At 37.5% G+C, this 27,250-nt stretch overlaps 1 protein-coding gene across 1 annotated transcript in view; it reads right to left on the reverse strand.

Moving 5' to 3' along the window:
- The window catches only part of Scfd2 (sec1 family domain containing 2), a 311,618-nt gene that overhangs the window by 191,924 nt on the left and 92,444 nt on the right, over positions 1–27,250 (reverse strand). The window contains exon 5 of the mRNA XM_013008866.1: positions 19,591–19,840. Within this exon, the coding sequence (XP_012864320.1) occupies positions 19,591–19,840 (250 nt within the window). The remainder of the gene's footprint in view (positions 1–19,590; positions 19,841–27,250) is intronic.

Below are 27,250 nucleotides of genomic sequence, written 5' to 3' on the forward strand. Positions count from 1 at the left end.
TGGCTTTTTCTGCTTATGTGGTGCTGAGGAATTGAACCCAGGGCCTCATGCATGCAAGGCAAGCACTCTACCACTGAGCCACCTTCCCAGCCCTGCCTTCTTATTCTTAATGGTTCTTATTTCTATTATTTCAGCTACTATTATCATATCAGTTTATTCATGTAAAATCAATGTTAACCTACCTTCAGAATAATGTTCCAAGACTCACTTGCTAAATAAAAGACCCAAAGGAAAAAAGCCCTGGGCTCTAAACCCTGACATGCTAACAAACTCCAGCACACTCATCATGAAAGAAAAGAAAGATGTCTTGTTCTAGCAAGAACTTTAGCCTCTAAATGACACAGCCATGTCATGGTAAACAATAGGAAATATGTAAAATAAATAGGTGGGGAGGAAATGTTGCTGCACATAGTCCAGAATTAGTAAGCTACATGGAAGAGATGAAGAACCCTGGCTTTAGTCCCAGACAGGCCTATGTCTGAATTCTATAGTACCTTCACTTAATAGTAGCATGTATTGATAACCCCTCTGAACTTTATCTCCTGTTGTGAAACTTGGTAGCAATATCTGCTTCTCAGAACTGTAGTGCACACCAAATGAGGTAAGGTACGCAAGGCATTTTAGGGATAGCTGTGCTTATTTTTAATATTATACCAAACTTTTAAAAATTTCATTGTAAAGGTGATGTGCAGAGGGGTTGCAGTTATATAAGTAAGGAAATGAGTACAATTTTTGTCAAACATTTTCACCCCTCCCTCATTCCTCCTACCCTCCTTTCCCTCCCCCACCCCACTCTCCTCCTCAGGAAGTTATAAAGTTCAATTCCAACATGGTGTCTTGTGAGTATAGCTGTTGCATTGGTTCATCCTTTGTCTTTTGTCTCACCATTTCTGTGATTTCCCTTCCCATTCCCAAATAAGATAAACTCATACACAAGACAAAGGGTGCTGAAATAAAAAAAAAACAGTGACAACAGGGAATAAACCAAAAAGGGAAACAAACCAAAAGAAAAAAGAAATAACTGCAAACTTCTGACTTACTCTTATGAGAAAATTAAGACTTATTTCTGAACTTTCTTTCTAAATATTATATACAATATGCCTCTAATTCATGTCTAACATTCTCTACACCTTGTTCAATCAAAATTGTCATTCAGATTCATGTTTTCAATGAAGACTAGCATACTTGATATTTACCATCTAGATATTAGGGTTGTTGGGTTTGGGGATTTTTTTTTAAATTTTTCATTTCCTCCAGCTCTGTTATAGGTCTGTTTCTGCCTCATCCCCATTCTCACTCTCCCTCAGCTTGATAACTACATAGGCAGAAATACCTTATTCAGAAACAGAAAATAAAATTTATAAATATGCCATCACTAAGTTGAAACAACATTAGTCTGAGCAAAAGACAAAAGGGCAGGTACTGCCAGGCACTGGTGGTTCATGCCTCTAATCCTAGATACTCAGGAGGCTGAAATCCTGAGGATCATGGTTCAATGCCAGCATAGGCAGGAGAGTCCATAAGACCCTTATCTCCAATAATCTACTAAAAGGAAAAAAAATAAGGTGGAAAAGGAGCTGTAGCTCAAGTGGTAGAGGCTAGCCTTGAGCAAAAAGAAGCTCGGGGACAGTGCCCAGACCCTAAGTTTAAGTCCCAGCACTAAGTAAACAAAAATAAATAAATAAATAAGAGAAAAAGATTTGACTATATACTAATGGAAAAGTAGCTAGACTTACAAATATCTCCATTTTAGCCAAAGATATAGGAAGAGAGAGGGTGAGAACTTCTCCAGCGAGCATACTTGCCCAGGGCTGAGCAGAGCTGAGGGAGCAACTAAACCAGTGCCGAACTTGCTACTGGTCTAGTGTCAGGAGACCTGGCAGCATGACCAGGACCACAGTAACTATAAGCAGTGCTGCTCATAATACCTAAAATGCTGCTGAGTATCCCAGAACAACCCCCTCTAAGAGGATAACTCCAAACGCATCAATTGCCCAAGACCTCATTGAAGTGCTACAGAAAATAGGGGGAGGCCCGTGCACACTCAGTGTGATCAGTCTCAAAGGAGAGCTGCAACAGGATATACACAGACCCCCTACTCTTCCCCTCAATTGTCTGATTCAGTCACTCTGGAGTAGATAGGACCTGAAAATGTGTTTGTATAAAACCATCTCAGTTGCTTCTGACACAGGTGGTTTGCAGATAAGTACTTGAAAACCATTCTATGTAGAGTTTAAATGAATCCTCACAGAAACCTCTGTCATAACAGTTTAAGAATCTTCACACATGGAATCAGGCTTTGTGAGGAAAAAAGGCTTTGGTGTGCCCATGATAAGCCTACAAAATAGAATATCGGGGTGTCAAGGCTTTGGCCTCTTTCTTAGAGGACCCAACATATTGCTTTTACATTTAGACTATGAATCCAATGAGCTAGATCATCCCCAAATACTTTCACATCTAAACATTGTTGTACAAGAAAATACATTAATTTCTCTTAGTGTTGTCTGGCAAGCAAAAAACACAGGATCAAGTACTTGAGACAAAGAAACCCCTTCTTCTTCCCATAAGCAAATGGTCAATGTCTGATAACCAAGCTTCATATGGCTAAGCCTGAGAAAGAAAGTTAGCTCCTGTCAACTATGCATGACTTAAGTGGTCATCTCTTACAAAGATAAAAAGAAATATTTCAAGGCTGGGAAGGTGGTAGAGCACTTGCCTTGCATGCATGAGGCCCTGGGTTTGATTCTTCAGCACCACATAAACAGAAAAAGCCAGAAGTGGAGCTGTGGCTCAAGTGGTAGAGTGTTAGCCTTGATCTGAAGAGCTGAGGGACAGTGCCTAGGCGCAGAGTTCAAGCCCCACAACCAGCAAAAATTAAAATTAAAAATTAAATAAAAATAAATATTTCAGTTACAAATTATGTATATGAGAAAATGTGAATCAGTTCACTGATGAGTGAAGTGGTCTAGGAAAAGGATATCTAGAGTCACTGAAAGGAAATGTGTTGTTATAGTCTTGACGAATAGAAGAAAAGTGTTTTCTGTAATGCAGCAAATACAGCTTTATAGAGCAAAATTTCATAGACAATACTCAATTTCCATGCCAAATACTTGCTTCAATGCCCAATATCTCAGAACTAAGTTTAGATACCAAAGCATGAGGCATTAACTTAGACTCTGCTGATTTTAAGCCAAGGCTAAGTACAGAAAAGTAGAGGATATTGTGCAAATATCAAAATCCAGTATTGGTTCTGTCCTTCCTTCAGCCCAAAATTGTTAACTAGAAACTGGAAGTATAAGAATGAATGATACTCAATTGCTGTCCTCAAGGAGTTTAATCTAACAAAAGAGATAATAAACAACAATAGCTAAAATCAATAATGGCAAAATAAAATACTCAAGACAAAGTAAGAAGCACATACATACACATTTCAGGATTGTCACAAATCAATACTGAGGTCTAGGGGATCATTTGGGGCTAGGTTGATCAGGGAAGGAGCATGAAAAGCAGTGACATTTAACAGTATCTTAAAGAATGAGTAGAAATTTTACAGGTAAGAATAGGGAATAGGAAGTGTGCATTAGGCATAAGAAATACTATTAAAATATACCAGCATTGGAAAATTGCTAATTGCAGAGGCGGACTAGAATTATTTAAATTCTATGGAAAGAATACAAAAGGGCTGTTATTAAAATGATCTTATGACAATGTCCAAATGTAGTGTCATTAAGTGACAATTGATTCAAATATGTTTATGTAAACAGCATGTATCTGAAGCTTCTCCCATTCTCATTTTCCCTCACTAGCATTTTATAATTTTCTTATTCCTCAAGAGCAACAAAAAGTTACTGAATATTCTCTTATATGAATAAAAAAGCAACAAGTGCTCAGACAAATCAGTCAACTTACTATTGTCAAGATGTTAAACTGAAAAGCTGGGCCACAGACTCACATTCATGTCAATGGGCACACAGGCCTGATGAGAGGGCCTATGGATAAGCAAGACATACAGACACCCCCAGCAGAAAGCTAACATCCTCCTTCTTACTACTTTCTATTAAACATGATTCAGTCTAAGCATTTTCCTTATAAACAAATGACTACCTAATATAATTCTGTAATTTAGGAGTGCTAACTTCAAAATTGTCTTCAATAGGAAAGGAAGATCAGACTTGATAGAAATAGAAGTCATTCTACTAAATGCTAATCACACAACTATACAATAATCTGGTTTGCTTTAAAACACACATTGGTATTGAGGAACACTATGGTAATTTGGAGTCAGAGGGCCAGGAGCTGAGGTTTAGACTAAGCTCTGAAGATGTTAATTGGGCTGAGCTGTGCCCTTAGTTCGAATCTTTAGGAAGTCCAGACTGTAGAGGACTGAAAGGACTGTGGTTGGAACAAAGAGAATAAAAGAAGAAAATGGCCTTCAGAGTGAGAAGGTAATCATGGAGAAATAACACACACACACACACACACACACACACACACACACACACACACACACACACACACACACACCCCATTCTGGTAATTGTTTCTGTATCTTCCCTACCCTGAACAGTAAGGACTCACTCAAATTTTTATTTTCCCCCAGCCTGGCTACATGTATTTTCGCTATTCTATTATTTTATGCAAACTGCTGATTATTTTTCATGCCAAATTGGAAAACAAGAGCTATGTCCTCAAAAAACAAGCTAGTCAAAAACTAATATATAATCTGGGCACTAATGGTTCATGTGTGTAATCCTAGCTACTCAGGAGGCTGAGATCTAAGGATCACAGTTTGAAGCCAGCCAGGGTAGGAAAGTCTGTGAAACTCTTTTTTTTTTTTTTTTGGGTCAGTCATGGAGCTTGAACTCTGGGCTTGGGTGCTGTCCCTCAGCTCTTCAGCTCAAGGCCAGCACTCTACCACTTGAGCCATGGCACCACTTCCAGTTTTCTAGTGGTTTATTGGAGATAATAATCTCACGGACTTTCCTGGCTTTGAACCGAAATCCTCAGAGCTCAGTCATCTAAGTAACTAGGATTACAGGCATGAGCCACCGGTGCCCAGCTTGTGAGACTTTTATCTCCAATAAACTACTCAGAAAAAGCCAGTGTGGTGCTGTGACTCAACTGGTAGAGTGCTAGTCTTGAGTGCAAAGAGGCTCAGGGACAGTGCTCAGGTCCTGAGTTCAAGCCCCAGGACCGGCAAAAATAAAAAGATAAAAACTTAATAAATGGAGCTGGAAACACACCTCAGTGGTAGGCCACTTGCCCAAAATATACAAGGCTCTTGGTTTGATTCCTGAACTAAACTTTAAATTAAAAAAGCCAATATAAATTTCTCTTGATTTTGTACATGTTGAATCTGAGTTTAAAATAAATTTAGAACTAATTTAGCTGTAAAGATAATAACAATAAGGAAGTAATTAAGTATCTGATATTTTTATTTTTCTTTGCACATACCCTACTCAAAAATTTCCAACAAAAATCCCTGCTGGCTTTTGTTCTGTCCTAAGCTCTGAGTAATGGCTGCCCAGATACGTAATAGCTTCAACACCTCATCCTCATATCTGGCAGGGCGGCTACTCTGAAATGCTATAATCATCCTAAAGTCAAAAGCCCTTAGAAACATTTATTTATAACATAACAGGCTTGTACTCATCGCAGATGATGTCATTTTGTCCGAATTCCTATGTTCCCAAGAAGAACAACTTGAAATAATCAAGAAAGTGTGCAAAACTCAAAGCATCAAGCTATCAGGTAGGGAATGTGTATGGTTTCTGAGTTTTCTCACACAGATGTTGAGATTGGAATCAAGGAAATAAAGGCAAGAGATTAAAGTTTAATAATAATAATAATAAAGACACAACTACAGAGCAAATTTATGCCTTGAAATCAGTTTCTGGGGAACAAAATGTAAAGTAGCCTATGTTCTTTTACTATAAAACAAACATGCTTCACTTCTCATAAATGAAGGTAATGACCAAAATACTAGAAACTAAACTGTAGTATGTTGCTCTCTACTAGGGGGACTGACCCTAAGTTTCCACAGAGAGTGTGCATTCCCAGACAGAACGTATCCAAACACACCTCAACAACAAAGAAGCCTCTCCTAGCCAAACACTGAATTCCCTACAAGGTGGTGATCTGACCAGGAAAAAAAATCTTCAAATCCTTCACCACTATGTAAGAACAGCTGTTCAGATGTAACTGTTTCCTTAACCGCCACAAGAAAACTAAGAAAACAAAGAGTCCAGTCATTGTAGAGTGTAGTCCAGATAAAACCACAGCTTCTAAAATTAAAGCCCTAATCATTTCTGCATTTTAGAAAATGTAAATTGCTAATGAACACTGCTGCCTATCAGTTTCCTGTTCCAGTTGGCTTTCTGTCAGGCTAGCAACAGCTCAAGAGCCTGAAAAAGAGGTGCAGGCATATGCTTTGTGTTTTAAAAAGAAAGAAAAAGAAGAGGCTTCGCTTTATAAACACTTCAGTGAAAATTACCATTCTGTTCAGGACCAATTCAGTCCAGGTGCTCAGGACAGAATGAGCAGACAACACACGAAGACAGAAAAAGTGAGACTTCTCTGGGAATTTCTAAATACAAACCAACACGACCGGGGGCTGTACACATACATTCTCCTTTTGGTCTTTACAATGTTAATCTTTCATTCTCACATTGTAAAGTAAATTGAAGCCTACAGCCTATTGTGTCTCTTTTAAAGCTTTTCCCACTCCAACTTGAGGCCCATATGTTCGTACCTAAATATTCTGACTCCCACACAAGATCCAAAATGACTGTCCTTTTGGGATTACAGGGTCTTCCTTGTTCTCTAATTAAAGGTAACTTTATTTGTAGGAATAACATCTCCTAGAATTTAGGATATAGATGTTGAGTGGGACACCAATGTTCTCCACCACTTCCTTTGCAACAATAGGATTGGGTTTTGTTGTTGTCCTTTGATTTGGGTTTGGGTTTTTGTTTTTTCCACTTGCTCACAGATGGTACTCTACACTTGAGCACCATCACCTGACTTTTTCCTGATGGAGTCTTGAATATTTTTCTTCCTGGAATGGCCTCAAACTATGATCCTCCATGTCATAGCCTCCTCATTATCTAGGATTATAGGCATGAGCCTATAATGTCACCTGGCTGCCACGTTACTTTTAATATCCCTATAGTGACCATATACCTATACCGCCTTTGTTCTGGGCACTCTAATCTTAATAGAACAACTCTAAACACATGTAAAAGAACATCCTACCTTATACCTTCACCTGGCATAGGTGACATTCATTAGTTGATTTTATACTAAATACAAAATATTAAAAGGCATTTTGTCTGGGAAATGGGTAATTTTAAATTGTAAAATTTAGATTGCTCTTATTAAAGAGGAGAAGATCATTCAGAACATTCTGAAGTAAATACATATGACTTATATAATCAGAAAAAATCCAATTATATATATTTTAAGAAAGACACATGAATAGAAATTTAATTTTTACCCGGACGACAATCCCTGACCTTCTACAGCTCATATCCAAAGATTCAAGTAGCACAATTACCACTACTTGAGTTTGGAGGAGCAATTACCTAGTGAGTCTTCAGTTCTAAGAACTATTTTAATTGATAGTTATTTTCATGCTGTTCTCTAAGTCAATAGAGAAAATCCCAGACAATGATTCTAGACATACAAACACCTATTTTTCAAGTAATTATCTGATGACAATGATTTTTCCCTGTTTTCAGGTAAAATACCAAATTAAAGAAAGGGAAGATGAAATAGTTAAGTGTAAACACAAATATATAAATCTGGTGGCCATCACTTCAACTTTGAGTCAAAGATGCGTGATCAATGACAGTACAATCCCACTACCCCAACCATACACACACACACACACACACACACACACACACACTGTAAACATGAACTGTAATTTTAATGGGCCTCTATTAAATATGTGCTTCATCGTTGACTGAAATGTTATATGGTATAGGATTGTCTTCACTGCTGGCACTGTGTGCAGACAAAAAATTTAGTGACATAGATGGCCTGTTTCATGCACTCATGCACAGAGAAGTATCTGTACAAGAAGATATATTCTATTGTCTTAGTTAAGAATGGTTGTTTTTTATGATGTGACAGGAAAAACTAACTATTGAGAAAGTAATCTGTAGGGATTCCTGAACATGTTAGTGCAATCATTTAGCTATCTCAATAGTCAGCTCTAAATATCTTTCTGCACAGCTCCTGATATCTTTTAAATATGTACTAACCATTTTGAACTCCACTTTATATGGCTCTTTAGTATTATGTGCTACAGTTAACTATTGGAATATGCTGGATAGTAAAACTAAATGTAACAGTTCCAACATTTCTCAGGGGAGTGATTGAGAGCACACATATGTTCTTCATCAGGGTTTCCAGCTGAAATCTTCAAAATCAAAAGAGAAAAAAATAGAGCCTATTATGTTGAACAGTGTTGCAAACCATAATGGAAAACAACAATCTTTAAAGCTAGTTTTTTTTTTTTTTGGCATGCCTAACACAAGAAACCTGAAACAGTGGAAATGAAGGCATATTCCTTCATAATAATGGCATGCCATAGACCATGAGGATCCATAAACTAGAAAGATGAGCCAAAATCCTAATGCACATTTCTCCTTTCCATCCTGAAGTTGTCATTTCAATGAATGGGCAGAGTATAGTCATAGGCTGGTAACCAATCTTATCACTACCATGTTCAAGGAAGATATTTCTGAAGCATTGGAAACTGTCTTTCAGCAGAAATGAATCATCTGAAATTTTCTGAATTACTGGGGGGAAACTGAATAAAGGAAGAATGCAGCAGTGGTAGTAGGAGAGAAATTCTTACTGGCTTTTACAATTCTCAGTTTGGAAATATTCATAAGACTAACTTTATATAAAGCTGGGTAAAGTACCTGGTCAAATATGAAAAGTGCTTTGTTTGAAAGCAAACCTCTACTTCTGTAAACAAAATGTCAATGCCATGGGCTAATGGAGATAAAGACTTTTGTAACTGAATGGCAGCCATAAAAGCAATAAAAGTTTATGGTAATGTTTCCTTGAATGTTTTTTACAAAAAGGAAAGCTTTCGGTCATGAACAAATGATTGCAAACAGGTTTGGGATTTTTTTTTCACCTTTTGGCTAGTACTTGGGTTTAAATACAGAACCTTGTATTTGCCTGGCAAGCCATGTTCTGTTTTGCTTTCTTTATTTTCAGACAGGGGCTCACATTTTTGCCTGGGGCCAGCTTTGGATTGGATCCTCCCAACTATGTCTTTGGGGAGGGGCGGGAGAGATGTAGGGCCTGAACTCAGGTCCTGGGTACAGTCTGTGAGCTCTTTTGTTCAAGGCTAGCACTCTACCACTTTGAGCCACAGCACCACTTCCAGTTTGAGTGCTTAATTTTTTTTTTTGAGTGCAGTGATAAGATTATTGCCATGGTAACTGGAAGAGAAATCCTGAAAGTCCATCACTTGCCTTTATGTTACCCACACCTGAAGGAAATCTAGTTCAGTATGGAGGTGACAGTTTACCAGCCTATGACTGGGACTTTTCTACCAGGGCTGGCTATAAGCCTCGATCCTAAGATCTCAGCCTCCTGAGTAGCTAGGATTATAGGGGGGAGCCACCAGCACCAGGCCTACAGGTGGCTGGGATTACAAATTCACAGCAACACACCCTGATTATTTGTTGAGATTTGGTCTGCCTAACTTTTTGCCTGGGTTGGCCTTGAACTCTGACCTTCCCAATCTCTGTCTTTCAAATAGCTAAGTTTATACAGATAAACCATGGTGCTTGGCCTGAAAACAGACTTCTACTATTGGTTGTCAAATACAGCTTTGTTTTTGTATGAATAAGAGCACATAATTGTTTTGCATTGGAATGTAGACCTGACAGTATCAAAAGCTGCTTTCCACAATCCAAAGAAAAACAAATCCTCATGCTCCATTGAGCATGTAAGAGAACGCTAGTAAAAAGCCCACTGGACAATGTCCCCTTTCTCAGTGTTCTCAGGCTGAGTGCTTCCTGTACAACTGTAAATTTCCACATCATGGCTATTGGGAGAAAGGTCACAGTGAACACCAGAGTGTCACTGTCTCTTCAAGACAATGGAATATTACTCAGCCTTTAAAAAGAAGGAATTTCTGCAATTCAGCATGAATGGACTTTGAGCTCATTTATTCCAGGTGAAATAGGCCACATACGGTATGACTACACTCATATGAAGTATCTAGAACAGGAAATTTGTAAGCTGCAAGGAGCTATGAATCAATAGATGGTTAATTTCCATCACACAGATGAAGAAGTTCTAGAAAGTCATTGCACACCACTGCACCTGAGGTGAACAGTACCAGACAGTACACTTAAAAAAATAAAAATGGGGGGCTGGGAAGGTGGCTCAGTGGTAGAGCTCATGCCTTGCATGCATGAGCACCACATAAGCAAAAAGAAAAAAGCCGGAAGTGGCGCTGTGGTTCAAGCGGTAGAGGGCTAGCCTTGAGCTGAAGAGCTGAGGGACAGTGCCCAGGCCCAGAGTTCAGGCCCCATGACCGGACCCCCCAAAAAATAAATAAAATAAATAAAACTGGGGGCTTGGGAATGAGGCTTAGTGGTAGAGTGTTTGCCTAACATTCATGAAACCCTTGACTTGATTCCTCAGTACCGCAGAAACAGAAAGGCCAGAAGTGATGCTGCGGCTCTAGCCTTGAGCAAAAGAATCTCAGTGACAGTGCCCAGGCCCTGAATCCAAGCCTCAGCACTGGCAAAAAAAAAAAAAAAAAGAAGAGAGAGAAAGAGAGCGAGAGAGAGAGAGAGAGAGAGAGGAAAGAAAAAAGAAAAAAAGATGGGGGTAGACCTCCTGTTACATGTCTCCTACACCTCCTCATTTATTTTATGTGGTTAATATTAAGTAGGAAAATGGACAGGTAAGAAGGAATAGAAAAAAAAACCCAGAAAACAAAAATCCTTTAAAATTAAAATCAAACCTCATAAGTAAAAGTCAAAGAGGCCGTGGGGCTTGAACTCTGGGCCTGGGCGCTGTCCCTCAGCTCTTCAGCTCAAGGCGAGTGCTCTACCACTTGAGCTACAGCGCCACTTCCGGTTTTCTGGTGGTTTATTGGAGATAGGAGTCTCACGGTCTCTCCTGCCCAGGCTGGCTTTGAACCGCGATCCTCAGATCTCAGCCTCCTGAGTAGCTAGGATTACAGGCGTGAGCCACCAGCGCCCGGCTCAAAGAGGATTTTTTTAAAGTATGGTACAACATGTAATTTATATGATTCAGGCAATCCATATAAAGCTTTTTAAATTATTCCTGTTAACCATCAGAAGTCCCTATGTCATTATTTTATGCCAAAGTTGTAGGAATTATATAGCAAAGAAAACTCAACTACAGATTTAACAGCAAAACCCATTGCCGTAGAATTTGATAACTCAAGCATTTTCCACAAAACTTACTCATTCTCATATGGGCTTCAAATACATGAAACTTAATTAATGCAATTCCCAACAACACACAAGTCCCCCAAAGTCAGTTCTGTATGCTGGGAGGTCTTCTCAGACTCTCTGGCAGGCTTTATTTTCCAAGATATCTTTCTTATATTAAACTCCAAGCTGCTGTTCAGTGTTTTCTGTCTAATGCACAGTTCTGTAAGCAGTCTATTTCTTCTTAAATAGTGTCTTCATGGAATCTATTTGCAAGGAAAAACCTAAGCAGCCTTACTAGTTAACTGATGTTGGACTAAAATTTAAATAAGATTTTTCTTTTACTTAAAAGCAGCCTAAAGAAGAGACCATTGCTACTAATAGCACACCACAGCATCATTTCATCTAGCTGGACATCTTTTAGACTTCTAGTAAGTTCTGGAGTTAGAGAAAAGGTTAGAGACTCAGTCGAATCCCTCTGTATTAAAACCTGAGGCCAGGCTTCTAGTATAAAGTTCACATGTTACAGCCCCACAAGCTGAATGCCATCATTCAATGAGATCTCTGACTCACACAGTGATCTAGAAAATAAGACAATCTTAAAATTTGAGTGATTTCAAAGTTTTCTAAAAAGTAAAAACAAGTACAGATTCCTGTTGAGATTTTAAAATGGTCCCTGGAAAAAATAAAAGAATCTACATTTTAACACAATCTCTATTAGTTCTTATGGTTCCTTAGATGGAATTTGTCATTACCATTGCATTTTTCACTGCTGTTTTTCTAAAACCTAGCCTGTTTTTACTTATTTTTATTACTTGCTGTGCCTAAAAGCATTAGAGTTTGAGACTCCTATTATAGCCCATGGTTTCAGACATTGTTCAAGTATAAAGACACATATTAATTAAGCTTTTAGTGTCTGTTATTGCAAGATACAAAAGAGAAATCTCATAAGCTTAGCAACAGTTTAAATGAATTTCTTTTAGAATCAGAATAGTACCTATAGTATTTGTATGTTTTATACAAAAAGTAATACTTAGGGGCTGGAAATATAACTCAAGTGTTAGAGCACCAGTTTAGCAAGCATGAGGTCCTGGGTTCAATCACCATATTGACAAATAAGTAAATACATTTTTTTCATGGATGATTGACTTAAACTACAAACTTTTGTTCTACTGGGATCCATGAACCACAGGTCTAACTGAAAGAAATCTAACCATTCCTAAGCCAAACAGACTATTGGTTGGTGATTTGAGGCAATTAACATTTTTTGTGTCCTCAATGTCTTCATGTGGATGGGTTCATTACGAAAATGGATACAAACCCTCCCAAAACTATTCCTCAATTTATTAGAAAAAGGAATAATCACAGAAACACAATGAAAACTGTAAATCAACTATTTTCAATTGTATTCTCTGACCCAAACTATATTTGAAAAGTCATTTTATTTGTGAATAAACTATCTCAAAAAGATGTTAGCATTTTAGACACATTTCAGTTGAACTCAGTAACTGGGTTATATGCATTAGACAGGCAAGTGTTTGGGATCATACTTACATATTCTCTTCTAATTAAAGGAGAAAGTACCTTCAAAAATATACTTTTATTACCAAGGATTATATGGTATGATAATGTCACTTTGTGGTATTGCCAAAATCTTTGTCTATAAGAATTCTGTTTGGTCAGATGCAATACAGTAATGGACACTATTCATAACTGTGATTTAATACCAAGTCACTGTGACACTCCTTTGCACACATTTTCAACATAGATTTGGCATTGTATTTCTTCTGTTGCTGTGTATTTTTTTCTTGTCTCTAAAACAGCTCTTTTAGGGGAGACATTGCCTGATGGTGTTTATCTTGACAACAATGACATACTAACAATAATGATATAAACAACAATGATACAGAGATTATATACTAAGGACACACTGCGTGTAAGGATCTATGTCGCATGTTTTTACTATTTTATTTCATGGATTTGGTTACTATTATTATCCTTATTTTGACTAAGTATCTATGAAATTATATGATCTAATCTATACACACAACTACTAAGACAATCCTGGCTCAGAGAACCAATAGGATTCAGAATCCCATGCTAACAGCCTAAACATTTTCTGCCCATGGTTCCTTTGAGTGCTTTTAATGATGTGGGGTGAATGGACATGTTCAACTAATACTGATAAATTAAAAAGATGATATAAATCTAATGCTGCCAGCTCACAATGATTTATTATTTTAGTATTTGCTGTAAAAGACATTATCTGGCCTTAGGATGTCCTCTGTCACAGAAGTGTATAACTATAGTTGCAGTAATATGCATTTCTAACCTAATGTCTATTCTTACATTTTTTTTCTTCTAGTCCCTCACTTGTTCCTAGGACTTGAAGAAAATGAGTGTTTTCCTACTAAAAAGTGGGCAGACTCCATTAGCATATGTCTTTTACTTTCATCTTCCCTCCCCTCTTGCCTGAGGTGTGGACACACACCTCAGGAACAGTGTCTTCTCATAACTACAATAACTAAGCCATATCTTTAAGACATTGAAGAAGGAAGTCTGTAACTACAATAACTAAACCATATATATCTTTAGGACATTGAAGAAGGAAGTCTGAAAGAACATGAGGTCTGCTTTTTTCCTATCTTCTTGCTGTGGAAAAAAAATCCCTATTTGCCAAGCTACTCTGGGACATTTCATTACATATATCTCAGCAATCTCAAAGAAATGATGCCATAACTGATAATCCAAAATTATCTACAGGATATAAAAAAGACTTTTATAGTTATATACAACAGCTTTTATGATACTATCATGCCTCTGTCTTGAAACCCAGAATTTTGAGATACTTTGACTTAGCCACATTAAACCTGGTTTCACATTAAACCTGATTATATAGACCTACTGCCCTTATTGACCTTGACTTTAAAGATAACATAAAAACTTCAGTGGAAATATCAAGTAAGAACAGAGACTGATTAGCAAAAAAAAAAAGAATCAAAAATATTTTTGTGTCAAAAAAATTAATCTAGCCATTTACAGGAAAATGGATGAAAACAGAGAATGTGTGTTTAGTGAAATAAGCCAGACATGGAATAACAAATATAGCAGGGAGTTGGGGAAAGAGGTGAGAGAGGTAAGAATAGGGGTAGAAAGGAAGAGGAATATAATCAGAGCATGGCATATGCATATGGGAAAATGTCATAGTGAAGCAATTTATGTAATTTGTATAACTAATGCACTAAGAATTATTTTTTAAAAGATGTGGTTGACTTGAAAACAACAAAACTCAAGTTTGGCTTTGCTTCCTGATTCAGAACTGTCTGGTCAACCTCCCTTGGAGTACTGGCTTGCTCCTAACAGGCTTTAGTATGCCAAGCTGCTGTTTCACCTCATGCCACAAGCCAATTAGTTAGAGCCTTCAGTGGCTTGAGCCCCCAGGGCAATCTATTCAGGGCAAACTATTCTAGGCAAAACATCCTCATTATCTGTGGGTACCACAGGAAAAAGATGGAGGATCACAGACCTATGTGACAGCTAGGTGCTACTGAAATAGACTTGACCTCTTTACAACCCCATATAGACCTAAACTTAGTTCATATACATATCATCATTTTATTCTCAGCAAAATGACCAATAGTCAATAAGGCAGTTATGTCCAAGATCCAGGCTCAAGAATAAGTGATTTTCCCACTGACACACACATTGTTAGGAAATAGCAGAGCCAGGACTTTTAAATCAAGGATTTCTATATCCAACCCCTCTGGCTTTTCTGATGCACCTCTCTCTATGATGGCATTCCAAGCATACACAGACCTTTAAAACTTGCATTTGATGTCCTTCTCTGAAGGAAGTTCAAATGGCGTTGCCTTTTTCCTCTTGTGACGGCCATGCAAACACTAATGTATACAGAAACTGATACTCTCTTTGAACCTAGCAGGACCAAGGAAGCATAATACTAATTAGCATAAGGAGTTCTGACTAGTTTTCTTTTTACTGTCTCTACCCCCAATACATTGAAAGCAAATCCTTGCTATTCTGTGTGAGTAGGAAGAGATTTGGCTCACTACTCCAGGAACTGCCCCACTAGTATCTACTAAAAACAAAGCAGATTTTAAAAAAATAGTATGCTTCCATTGACAGACATACTTAAGATTTTGTTTGGTCTGGCCAATCACTGTTTCTTATTGTTTTTTCCATACAAAGAAAGAATAAAGGGACATGAAAGAAACTGTCAAAAATGAAACACAATGCATAGATAAAAGAAAATATGAATTTTAAACATGAGTAATTACTATCAAGAGATATTCTTAAAGAAGAAATTATGTTTGTTATTCCTTCTTTAAAAAGCTAGACAGCAAAATTCAGGGGCTGGAAATATAATGTCTTTATAACTGCAGAAACAAAGAGGATATGATACACAAACAAAAATAGAAAGATATGAAAAACATCTCTAAGTAGCTAATATAGACAGATTTAAAAAAACAGGCAATAAGTAAAGTAGTAAGTGAAATATGAGTTCTCTATTCAGATAGTAATAAGTATGAGGATATGGCATAAACCAGCATATACAGGCATACATGAGTAATGTAGTCATTACAATGGGCTTGTGGTAGGAGGAAAATCCCATGTTTAAAGACCTAGACTCCCTAGCCAGTGTGTGCCTGGGTCGAAGTCCTAGTCCTACACTTAGAAGTTAAGAGTTGACAGCATGCTTAAGTTTTAGGTGCAGAAAAAGGGTTTTTTATTCTTTCTGTTATTGCTAGTACTGGGGCTTTAACTCAGGGCCTGGAAGTTATCTCTGAGCTAGTGGCAAGCTACTGCTCTGCCACTTGAGCCACAGCTCTACATCTGCTTTTTGGTGGTTAACTGGAGATAAGAATTTCACAGACTTTGCTGCCTGAGCTGGCTTCAAAGGATGATCCTTATGATCTTGGCCTCCTGAGTAGTTAGGATTACAGGCACAAGCCACTGATGCCTAGTAAGGATTGCTTTCTTGATCCTACTAACAGTTACAATAGTAAAACTGCCACATAATATGAAGAGTATCTTGTATTGATTATGTACTTTCAATAATCCTTGTCAATGAAATTTTCATCCACTTCAAAATAGGCACAAGACATCAAATAAATTCTATTACTAACAAGAAAGCCAAGACCAAACCCTGGAATAATATAAGGGCCACACTTTTGGCAAGTTCACTGTAAAAGCCCGGTTAGCCTAGTTCTAGGACAGAAAGCACATTTGGTAGACAATTCAGTTCTTGCATGACAAACTGCAGTACCCCTATCTCACAAAACTGTGTCACTACCACCCACTGCTCTGCCATTAATTTTGATCCCAAGATGTAGATTAAACATTCTCTTAGGCAGCTAACTTTAAGTATAAGCATTTCTTTTCAGGTCATTAGATTTCTCAGCACTCTTAAGAAGGGCTATACTCATACTGCCTACTGCAAGTCTGTCTCCAAGAATAAAGTTTTCTTGGAATTAGATTGTGTGTGTGTGTGTGTGTGTGTGTGCGCACGCGCGCGCGCCACTGGCTAGTGCATGTATGCAAAAGTAACATTTTCTCTTCCCTCCTTAAACTGTACATCCAAAGATAATCTAAGAAAGAATGTACACTTAATAATATAAGGTATCACAGCTAAGATATGGAACCAACCCAGATGCCCCTCAGAAGATGAATGGATCAAGAAAATGTGGTATATATACACAATGGAATTCTATGCCTCCATCAGAAAGAATGCATTGCCCCATTTGTTAGGAAATGGAAAGACTTGGAAAAAATTATATTAAGTGAAGTAAGCCAGGCCCAAAGAAATATAGGTTCCATAGTTTCCCTTATTTTCAATAACCAGTATATGTCCAAGACAAGCAAAAATGGTCAGATAAGTTTATGTCAAGTGAAATGAACCCCAAGATAAGTATTCAAATGTTTTTTTTCTTTTTTTTCTCTTTTTTTGGGGGGTCCAGTTGTGGGGCCTGAACTCAGCCTGGGCACTATCCCTCAGCTCTTCAGCTCAAGGCTAGAGCTCTACCACTTGAGCCACAGCACCACTTCCGGCTTTTTTCTTTTTGCTTATGTGGTGCTGAGGAATCGAATCCAGGACTCAGGCATGCAAGGCAAGCGCTCTACCACTGAGCCACCTTCCCTGACCCTTCAAATGCAACTGTTTCTAACATATTTCTAAGATGATTTCTTTGTTGCTTTGTATGTCCCTCCCCCAAGGTATAACCCCTGCTCTCACTGTATTTGATGTTAGTATAATTTGTGGAGGGGAAGGGCAAAAACAAATTGTTTAAATAGGGATACAGGTGGACCCATTGCAACAATGAGATGTACAAGTCATTATGTCGAAAAACAAATTTTACAACTTTGGTGGGGGGGGGGGGGGGCCGGGGGAGATGGAAAGGCTGGGAGGGGAAACAAAGGAGGCAACAATGTTTGATAAGAAATATACTCATTTTCTTGCCCATGTAATTGTAACCCCTCTGTATGGTATTTTCACAATAAAAAAATATATATAAGGTATCTTTAACTTTAAAAATATTCTACAAGCCCTTATTTTTCCATCTTCAGCTTCCAACCTTATCATTTTTCCCTAATATACACATGAATACATAAAGTATTTTAAAAGTAAAAAAGCAATATCCTGAGCAACCAAAATTAAAAACTAATAAAAAATGAATGGATGGCTAAATGTATAACTTGAGCAAACACTAAATGAATATTCTTACAACATGACTTTAGTTCCAAAAATAACACAGCAACATACAAATATTATAAAAATCTATCCAAATAATCTCAGTTATATTATACATACTATCCTTGTCTGTCTCTGAAATTACACACTTAAGGAATAACTTCCAATTAAATTGTCCTAGCGTTCAAATTTACTTTAAATCAAAACCTTGTTCTAAGTATTATATAAACTATATTAAACCTTTCTAAGACAGTTTTCATGTATAGCCAAACAAACACATGCAATCACATTCAGTGTTGTTCTTAATGAAATGGGAACAAATCCCACAAATGTTGCTTAAGCAGATTTTCAGCTGGCAAACAGGTTCTATACTAAGCAAGGAAATATATCATTTCAGCAGATATTTAAGAAAGTTTTCATCTCTATCAGGGTTGCACTTTCCATAACTAATCCCCAAAAAGGTCAGCAGTGAACACAAAATAAAGTACACATGCACAGAATGCTAGTGTCTATAGCTCCAGAAAAATCTAAATCAACTCTCTCCATGAGGACCAATAGGGGACAAGATGAAAAGTTAGAGGACATATGTATATAAATTTGTATGTATACATGTATATATGTGTATATTTGTATACATGTGTGTGTGTAAAATCTGCCTTGGTTGAGCGTTTCCGAGTGTCTGTATATACCTAAACATACACACCAAACACACAAACACTCGAAGTAATGAGTGGATAGATGGATGGAAATTTGGTATGTCTTTAAAGTATTTCTGATTTACATATATTCTAATAACATCTTATTGTGGAAGAGACAAGATTCAATCTGTACCGATGGGAATTAGCTTCACAAAACATAAATACCAATATCAAATTTGATACAACATACCATAAAGCACATGTTTTTTATAAGTTATGCCACCAAAAGTGAAAATAGATTTATGATACTTATGTATTTTCCTCAAATTAGCATAGTCTTCTTTATTAGGGTGTTAGGGTGTTATTATAGATAGTATCAATTAATTGAAGTTCAAAGGAAGGATAAAATTAAAAATTTTGAAACTACTCCTGACAATGGCAATTTTTATTCCTATGATAGTGGTTGTATAATATCTTCAAGAAACCGTTTGCAAGTTGGAAGGGGGAAATTCAAACTTTCAAAGAGAATATATCAATAGAAACCCTTGTTATATGAGGTACCATATTTCATTTTCTCCTTAAATATATCATTATATCTGTGAATATTTTGATGTTTTACCAAGGATTTGACTCTAAAGAATATAAACCTGACTTTGAAGGTAGCTAGCATTCATCACACTTCCCTCCCACTTCTCAAGATTCCAAACTCTACTACAGCAAGTCACATCTTCTTCCTAAAACAGCTTTTACTTTTAAACTTGTTTTCTGTATCAGTGATGCTTAGCCTATAAGTGTTTCCACTCACCTGTGATTTTTTGCAGCAAAGGGGACAACTGAGACTCCTCACAGATGGCCTGAGCCAATGTTTTCTTTACTTTTTCTTCTGCTTCTTCCAGGTCTTTATCTACTGTGAAGTCTCCAGTGACAGAATAAATGTATATGAGGAGGATTAACAGCTCTTCGGGGCTGTAGTCATCATTGGTCCTCTGGGCTGAAGGTTTAATCATAGGCAGCAATTGGTTTAACAAAACAGCCATTGTGGACTCCCCAATGCTCTGAAATAGAAAGCAACAATGTGATATTACATAAATTGTGTAAAAGATACAATTTATGCATCGTATCAGTCCAAAGATAGGCTGGAAAGAAGCCTATGATGTTCACTGACCACATTACCTTTTATTTCTGTTTATTTCTCTTAGAATACTACAAGAAGTTTGGCACCGTAGTTTTTATTTTAAAATTAATGAAAGCCGGAAGATTCACATATCCAAGTGAAAGCTGATAGTGTCTCAAAGAATTCACCTCAGATTTGACAGCATTTTCTCTTTTTTCTGTTTCTCTGTCTCTTTGTTTCTCTCTCACGCACACACCAGAAGAAGTAGGAACAGTACAAGAGTTTGTACTCAGGGCCTCCTCTTAGCTTGGTAGGCAGGTATTCTATCATTGAGCCATGCCTTTAACCTGTTTTTTGTTTGTTTGTTTTGGGTTATTTTTAAAATTTCTGGGAGGAGAGAATGGGTATCCTCGGATCTCAGCCTCCTGAGTAGCTAGGACTACAGGCATGAGCTATGGGCACCTAGCTCTAGAACTTCTGATTAAAATTCAGCAACACTCTATACATCAAACATAAGAGAACATATATATATATATATATATATATATATATATGAGAGAGAGAGAGAACATTTTCTTTTCAATATTCTGTATGCTAACAAATACTAGTCAGAATACTAGCCAAAAATGACATTTGCTACTAAATATGGTTAATATTAAGGACTGAAGAATCAAACTGGGTAATGTTGCAGAATGGATCAAAACTTCTTTGGGTGAATCTCAAAGTAAATGATCTTAAAATTTACAACTTTTAAAAACTGCTTTTGGTTCTTAAAACAACATGTCGAGTGATATTTAGCAGAGAATTTCAAAATCCTTTGCATATAGGATAGCAGCACTGAATTACTGCAGTAACTGTATAACTTCTAAGTTTATTCATTTCTAACATAAATCTTGAGATCTTTTCTATTTTTTTTGGTGACTAGGTAAATCCTCATTTGAATTAAGAGGTTTAATCTCACATATAAATCAGCCCTATGAAGAAAAACCACTCTTTGTATTTATATTCAAATCAGGGGTCAAATCATCACAGCTTGCAAGTTATATTATTCATTCAGAAATGTTCCCTGAGCACCTTCTGTGTTCAAGCTACTATTCTTGGTCTAGGGACACAGCAGGGAGCAAAACAAATTTCCTGCTCTCAGAGGTTTACATTCCAGTGAGGGAAACATATAATTAAAATCTAAAGAAGTAAAATATGTGGCACAATAAACAGTGGTAAGTGCTGTAGGGAAAATAAAGGAGAGGAAGACAGTCTTAGGGACTGTGTGTTGGTATGAGTAGATGTGTGCTATTTTACACGGATAAGCATGTTAGGAATATTGGGATAGGAAAAAAAAAAAACCTGTAGAAACTCTCCTGAGGATTAAGTAAACAGCAAACAGCTGAATGTTGTTCCATACTGGGCTGATCAACTCAAATGAGCTTTTCTAGTTATTTCTATACTTGAACAAATTTGGACAGGTCATATCAAGGTTAAGGTCCACAATTACATTTTGTACACAAAACACAGCTGTTATCATTTATTCCTACTAAAATCTTCCATGTTTATAATCTCCTACGCAAAACAAAAATGCTAAGTCTTTGGACAGAAAAAGGTAAAAATGGAAAAGGATAGAGGTTTCTGGTACAAGACAAGATTTACCAAGTATAAACAGACATCCTTCTCAAAAGTACGGAGGCTGAAAGATGGGAAGGCATCATAGGACTGTCCTCCAACTTAGAGGGAAAATCCTCAAGGGTTTTTTTTTTTTTTTTTGCTTAAAAGCTGCCAAAAGTAATTTAAAAGACAGGAGTCATGTGGTTGGCCTGTTAAGAGAGGGCCATGGAGGCTGCAGCTTGGGCTTAGGTTTTTCACCTTGTCTCCAACTCTGTGGATGACGAGAAGCAGACTCCTCCCTTGCTTTAGATCCCATTTCTAAAAGGCCGGGAAATGCATAAAGTACCTCTCCTGAAGGGGTTCCATGCTTCTCTCCCCAGAGCAGAGGGCTCATAAGAGATAATTGTGAGAGGAAAGCGAGGGCAGGTATTCACCATAATCATTTGTGAAGACTCGCTTACTAACAGGCTTCAGGGGTTCATTTTCAAGTCACTGTTCTACCATTTATGCTAGAGAACAAAAGTTTCTCATTAATGACACTCTAGCAGACTTCTGTTGTATCCACCAATTTCCAAAATTACTTTTTAAATCTGCTTAATGTATTCTATCAATGGCAAATTTTCATACACATGCAGCAACTGGTTATTAAAAGACAAGAAATATAATGGAAATGAAGATTCTCTTTCAGAAAGCCACATTCCAAACCTGACTATGCCACTAATTTTTCAACCTCTCAGGATCTCTTTGTCTCTAAAATGGCATGATCTGACTAAAGGATGATGAAGCAATAGCCACATTATGTTGAGGTCTCTGTTTTCATGTTCCCTGCCCCTTCCCACTTTTTAGTGTTTAATTTTATCATTGGTAGCAGAAGATAGAAATTCCTAATTTTACAGTTGGCTATTCAGCAAAAACATAAAAGCTCAAAAATGAAAACCATTTCTATAAACATAAACAGTCTTTCCAGAAATAATTATAGGTACATGAGTCACATGGGCTGGAATGTATACATGTATTTCTTAACTCTGTCCTTTGAGATGATCTAAAAGTCATGACACCTCAATAGCTATGAGCACACACCAGTGTCTAGATCTTAGTTTCTAATATTCTTCAATAAAAGGAGCCGCAGGTCCTCAAAGTCAAGGGCAATACAAGATGAGCTTCAAAGATCTTATAGTGTTAGAAAATAAGAAAGTGCTCAATAAGTAAAAGAAAAGGGACAGAGAAGCCAACTAAAAGACTTCTCAGTGACCAAAGCTGGGACAAATTGAACAACAAAATATATATAGGAATACTTGTTTAAAACTCAAAGTACAGGGCTGGGAAGTTGGCTCAGTGGTAGAGTGCTTGCCTTGCATGCCTGAGGCCCTGGGTTCCATTCCTCAGCACCACATAAGTAAAAAGAAAAAAGCCGGAAGTGGTGCTGTGGCTCAAGTGGTAGAGCGCTAGCCTTGAGCTGAAGAGCTGAACAGCGTTCAGGCCCCACGACCGGACCCAAAAAAAAAAAAAAACTCAAAGTACACAATAAATATTTATCAGCTCATATTGATAAATGAATTAGCATAAATATAGAAGAATAGAATTTCAAGTAATACATATATATATATATATATATATATATATGTTCTTACATCTTCAGAAGGTGAAGCTAAATTCTCCCCTACCTCTGCTTTATAGCCTCATATAAAGACTTGATCCTAAAAAGCAGAGCAGAGAAAGAAGAGTAACCTGAATGACCTTTCCTTAGATAGGAGATCAAGGTTAACAATCATTAGTTATAAATCACACTGATCTCTCTAATAATGGCACTTCATTTCTGTAGTACTCTTTCTCCAAACTCATGAGCCAAGTATAACCATAGCAAAAACATTAGACAAATCCTATTTAAGGAACATTTTATGAAATACTCAACTAGTATTCCCCCAAAATTATCAAGGTCATGAAAACAAGGAGAGTTTGAAAAATTGTCATATACTAGATGAGGCAAAGAAAAAGAACCACTAAATGTACCATCCTGGATTGGATGCTAGGTCAGAGAAAGGACTTGGGAAAAACTAATGAAATATGGTAAAAGTCTGCAGTTTATGGTTGGTATCAATGTATAAATGATGATTGCTTAGTTTTGACAAATTTACTACATTAATATAATGTATAAAAATAAAATCAGAGATATAGAGAATCTCTCTGTGCTGTCTTAATTTTTTTCGATAACTCTAAAACTAGTCTCAAAAACTGCTTATTAGAAAAAGCCAAAGCATACTTCATTTAATAAAATTTTTTCCAAGTCTTTCCATTTCCTTACAAATGGGACAATGTCATTCTTTCTGATGGAAGCATAGAATTTCACTGTGTATATATACCATATTTTCTTGTCCATTCATCCACTGAGGGGCATCTGGGTTGATTCCGTATCTTAGGTATGGTAAACAATGCTTCAGTGAACATGGTTGTGCTGGTGGCTTTAGTGCAGGCTGGTTTGTGATCATTTGGGTTAAATGCCCAAGAGTGGGATTGCTGGGTCATAGGAAAGCTCTATGCCAGACCCAATGGTTTCCCTCATTTGTAATAACTAGAATGTGTTTATAGACCTACAAGTAAATCCAATGGACAGTAAAAGACAAATAATTATACTTGAACATGAGAACATGATTAATTAAACAGCACTCTAAACATTCACACAGTGAAAACAAAGGAGGATATTCTTAGGAAAGGATCATAAAAGCTCAGTGGCTATGTGAAAATGACCATATATTGAAATGAACTCTAAGAAATGCAAAGAAGAGGGTTTTTTTATTAACTGGACACTGGTGGCTAACACCTGTAATCCTAGCTACTCAGGAGGCTGATATCTGAGGATCCCAGTTCAAAGCCAGTGCAGGTAGGAAAGTCTGTGAGACTTGTATCTCCAATTAACCACCAGAAAACCAGAACTGGCACTGTGGCTCAAAGTGGTAGAGCCTTGAGTGAAAAAGCTCAGAGACAGCACCCAGATCCTGAGTTCAAGCCCCACAACAACAACAAAAAAGAGGTTATGTATTATAGTTTTCAGTTATTTAACTTTTTTCTTCAGCTTATTCCCTTTGTCACTATTCTTGATTTCTGAACCTTTTGTCTTGTGTATATTGAGGAGGGGAAGCAGAAGCACAGAAATGGTGAGACAAAGGGTGAATCAATTCAGCAGTGATACTCACCAGACACTGTTGGAAATGAACTATCCAGTTTGGGCAAGACGGGGGTTGGGAGGAGAAAAACTAGGAGAAAATGAGGGAGGAGGTGACAGTGCTCAAAAAGAAATACACTCATTACCTGACTTGTGTAACTGTAACGCCCCTGTACACCACTTTACAATAAAGTTTTTTTAAAAAAAGAAATAGGCAAAGCAGACAGGCTAATAAGATTCAAATCTAAGTACATTTTGATTCCTTTTTGTCAGACTGAAATTCAGAAAAGATCATTTGAGCTCAGTGTGAGAAAGAACTTCTCACTTCTAGAGTCATCTGCTAGGATAAAGGACTGAGTTAGGAAGTGGGGAATTTTCCATCATTGACAAAGGCAGACAAGTGGTCATCTGGCCCAGAGGCAGCAGAGCGAACTCTATACTACCTTGCCCTCAATGGTAAACTAAACTTTCCTTTTGCACTATGCTACCTGGCTACTTTGTCTATTTTCTGATCTTCTCCATTCTTAGAGTGGAACCTCCAAAAGAAGAAAGGAAAGACCAGTGACTTGTTATGGCTGGATTCCATAAGGATTGCAGTGGAGGGCCAGAAAGCAAACCATAGTACTGCCAAAAACAAATTCTAAAAAAAGGATCAAAGACTTTTTTAGACTGAAAGATTTCTAAAGGCAAAAAATAAGAATCTCAGCAGGATTAATAATGAGGATGTGGGAGTAAGACGATATGCCTGGGTTCAAATACTATTGGTACCACTTACTAGCATAATTACACACACATCCATGTCTCAATTTCCTCATCTGTAAAATGGAAACAATAAGCAAAATATTTTGAATGTTAGGCAGTCCTGTATCATATCGTTTTGATTACATTTGATTACATTGTGGTTTAAAATAAAGCAATCCCCACAGTAGAACAAGACCTGGAAAGACTCAAACATAGGTAAATCACTCTTTTCTTTGGGCTAATTTTGTTGAAAACTATTTGTTTAGGAATATACAAGAATAACTTCTACTCTTTCAGGTTGTTCTAAGACTTTAATAACAACGCAGTACCAACAGCACAGAATTTGGCACGTAGCAACTAGACTACTTCCCAGTGCCCTGTAAGCTCTTCTTAGCTGGTAGACATGGTTAAAATGATTGCTAAGGGAATGGCCTATCTTCTAGGAACCGGAAGCTGGTAATCTCAAAGAAGGAAAGGGCAGTCAACAAATGCTGAGTTTGAAACCACATGCTGAAACTTCACTGCAGCAGTCAGAAAAGGTCAGAGGAAATATAAACATTACTAAATGCTGCCTTTGAAAAAGGACATGCAAAGCAACCATAACCAAAGCAGAAAGAGGGGGAAAGAGCCTTCTTTGTAAAGTACCTGAGATCAAGTTCCTTGGTTGCTTTCATATAAATGGGCCTACTAGTAGGAGGTAGAGGACTGGAGCTGTGTCTAGAGTGACAAAACCTTTTGTTTATCTGCAGTCTGGGCTCCTGTTATTCTTGAATCAGTCCCCAGTAACTCCATACAAAGACCATCTGTAAAATGCATGTTGCCTTTAGAAAAGATGACCTTTCGGATGAATTACCATGCTTCTGTGTCTCTGTAAATTCAAGACTCATTCTCTATTCTGGCAGGAGGCTCATATTCCATATGCTTCAGGGCAAGCCAGGTCTGCCAGCACCTGCTCTTCTGAGAGGCAGAGTCAGTGGGCACTCAACTCCCAGCTACTTCAAGCGAATATGGGAAATGTGTCTTAGCAGCTCCTCCTAGCCACCGTGTCAGTAGGCTCAGGAGAAGTTGCCAGTGGGTGCCCAAGAAAAAGTACGTAAGACCCATCTGCCTAAAACATTCCTCGCCATCATTTAAGACTTGCCACAAACTTTAAACTCCCATAATTAAAGGTACTTTGTGTCCTTGGAAGTAGGTTTCAATTTATACACCCCAGGCAAAATGCAAAGAGTAAGTTGGTGAGTTTATGGATAATTCATTGATACATTTATGCATTAACAAATAAACAGTTTCATTATGCATATATTATTGTGCCAGACATGTGCTATGTTCTGGATACATCTATCACAGTATGACACAGATTTAGAGGGCTCACAGGTAAGTGGTAGGACACTGCTCTAAAAATGTTCTTTAACAGAGGTAGGCATTCACTTTGGAAACACACCCAATTCTTGGAAAGGGCACAACACAACTGAGTTTTAAGCAGGGACAGTAAAACTGTAAGAAATGAAAAGTAGGTAGCATCTTTTCTTCTTTCCTTCAACAAATATTTAATGTGCACTTACTAATAGTGCATGGTAGGTACAAAGCTGGCACCCCAAAGAAGCCTACATTCTAGTCCCTGGAACCCATGAGTCTGCCACTCTACATGTGAGAGAAGGCTACAGATCTTGTGATTAGGAGATAATCCCATGTATCTGAATGGGCCTGAAACTAATCCATGAGTCTCAAAAGTAAAGGATGGGGGGGGGGGCAGAACGGTGATGGGAAGGGATGGGAAGGGGAAACAAAGGAGGAGGCAACAATGCTTGATAAGAAATGTACTCATTACCTTGCCCATGTAATTGTAACCCC

The sequence above is a fragment of the Dipodomys ordii genome, unplaced genomic scaffold (assembly GCF_000151885.1).
Source record: "Dipodomys ordii isolate 6190 unplaced genomic scaffold, Dord_2.0 Scaffold8, whole genome shotgun sequence".
Classification (NCBI taxonomy): domain Eukaryota; kingdom Metazoa; phylum Chordata; class Mammalia; order Rodentia; family Heteromyidae; genus Dipodomys; species Dipodomys ordii.